General features: G+C 32.5%; 1 protein-coding gene across 2 annotated transcripts in view; it reads left to right on the top strand.

Annotated features, from left to right (window-relative positions):
* LOC106511248 (serine/threonine-protein phosphatase 2A catalytic subunit beta isoform) overlaps positions 1-1,879 on the top strand; it is a 9,504-nt gene that overhangs the window by 1,967 nt on the left and 5,658 nt on the right. For both annotated transcript variants that reach the window (XM_013999996.1, XM_013999997.1), the window contains exon 2: positions 1,343-1,381. In XM_013999996.1, the coding sequence (XP_013855450.1) occupies positions 1,343-1,381 (39 nt within the window). The remainder of the gene's footprint in view (positions 1-1,342; positions 1,382-1,879) is intronic.

Below are 1,879 nucleotides of genomic sequence, written 5' to 3'. Positions count from 1 at the left end.
GTTTTTGCTCAGTCCTATATTATTCACAAGGTTTAAACAGATTAAAAAGGAACCAAAAGGCTGGTTTCAGTAACATTTTATCATTTTTATTTGGTTTCTGATTTAATTTAAGATTTTGTATCAAAGAGCTGCAGAAACACTTGAATAGTTTTAGTTTTCTGCTGTTTTTGGGTTAATTGTGTAAAAGATCAAGTTAAAGTTTAACTTTCTGAGATGTAGTTCAACAGATACACGCTAACTCCAAGTAAATCAAACTTTTGTGAAGCACATTCAYCTCTGTACAGAACAAAGTACTCAGTGTGAATATTTCATTAAGATCGGGAGTTAGCGTGCGTTGTTTAAGTGTTTATTTTTTTGAGCAGTGTAAATCAAATTAAGAGCTCAAATGTTTATAAAGTTAATAGATGACTTGAGTCACATAAGTGAGCAAAGCTTTAAATCATGGTAAATACTAAAAATGTGAATCTTTCTGGGTTTTTGGTTCAGTTTGTTTTGTTTCTCAACATAAGTTTAGTCTGAAAATAAACAATTTAAATTAAATGAAAACATATTAACTGTTTATGAGCAAATGTTCAGTTTTAAATGCAGACAGTAAAGTGTAATTCTCTTTATTGCATCTAAACAAATCATTAATTTGTCTTTTAAAGTTTTGCAACAAGAATCAGTCTCAGCTGAATCAGACATAAACATGTTTGATTATAAGACGATGTGTTGCTTCTGGTTCCACAGAGGTGTGTTACTCTGCAGACATGAGATGACAGCAGATGATGGGTTTTAACCAGTTATTCTGTTGGTTGGAAGTAAAACCTCTGTTTTACAGATAAATGAGGTTGTCTCCGTTTTAAACGGTCTCTGTAGTTTTCTCCCGCCTCGATGTGGGCGGGGTCATAAAAGCGGGCTCACCTCCAGAAAGTAAACAAATGAAGTTCTGACGGTCCTCGCTGAGTCCGTTTGGACCGAACCGTTCTGATTTCTGTCATCGTCCATCAGGCAGAGAATAATCTGCACCAAACTTTTACTGCCTCAGTGTTTACATTTTAATAAATGTGTTTTTACATTTTAACTCATTTCGTCACCAAGTGAAGCAAAAAAACAAAAAAAAAAAGATGTAAGTTTTGTGGATTTTTGTAAAATCTAAACATTCTCTGTAGTTTTTGATTGTTGCTGTTTGGTTTATCTGCAGGAAGGAAGGACTGGTCTCATTTATATTAACTCTTTTTTTTTAGCCCGAGGTTTAGTTTAATTTTATTTAATTTAATTTATTTATTTTTGAGTTTTATTGTTTTGACAAAGAGCCTGAATTTAATTAAGAGTTTTATAAATCTTGTTTCTGTTTTTTCAGGCAAAAGAGATTCTGACCAAAGAGTCCAACGTTCAGGAGGTGAGTCCAAAACCAAACAAATAAAAGAAACTGTGATGAAGCTGTTGTGTAATAACTGAAAGTTAATCAATTTTTATGTTTATCCTTTTTTTATATAACATGTTTAAATACTTTTTTAGAAAGTTGTTCCTTCAGTTTGTTGCGACACATTCATGATTAGGGCTGCCACAAACGGTTATTTTTATAATCTATTAATCACCGATAATTTTTTCGATTAGTCGACTAATCGGATCATACATTAATTGAATATAAAACATATATAAAATAAATAATATATATATAAAAGAGCTTATCACGTCAGAATGCAGCTGCTATTATATAACCATGGTTAGATTTTAGCTACAGTGGTTTGCAAAAGTATTCATACCCCTTGAACTTTTCCATATTTTGTCACATTACAACCACAAACATAAATATTGCATGTTCTCTCCGTGCATGTGTGGGTTCTCTCCGGGTACTCCTGCTTCCTCCCACAGACCAAAAACATGACTGTTAGGT

The sequence above is a fragment of the Austrofundulus limnaeus genome, unplaced genomic scaffold (genome assembly GCF_001266775.1).
Source record: "Austrofundulus limnaeus strain Quisiro unplaced genomic scaffold, Austrofundulus_limnaeus-1.0 Scaffold2621, whole genome shotgun sequence".
NCBI lineage: Eukaryota > Metazoa > Chordata > Actinopteri > Cyprinodontiformes > Rivulidae > Austrofundulus > Austrofundulus limnaeus.
This window is presented reverse-complemented; position numbering and strand designations above follow the sequence as displayed.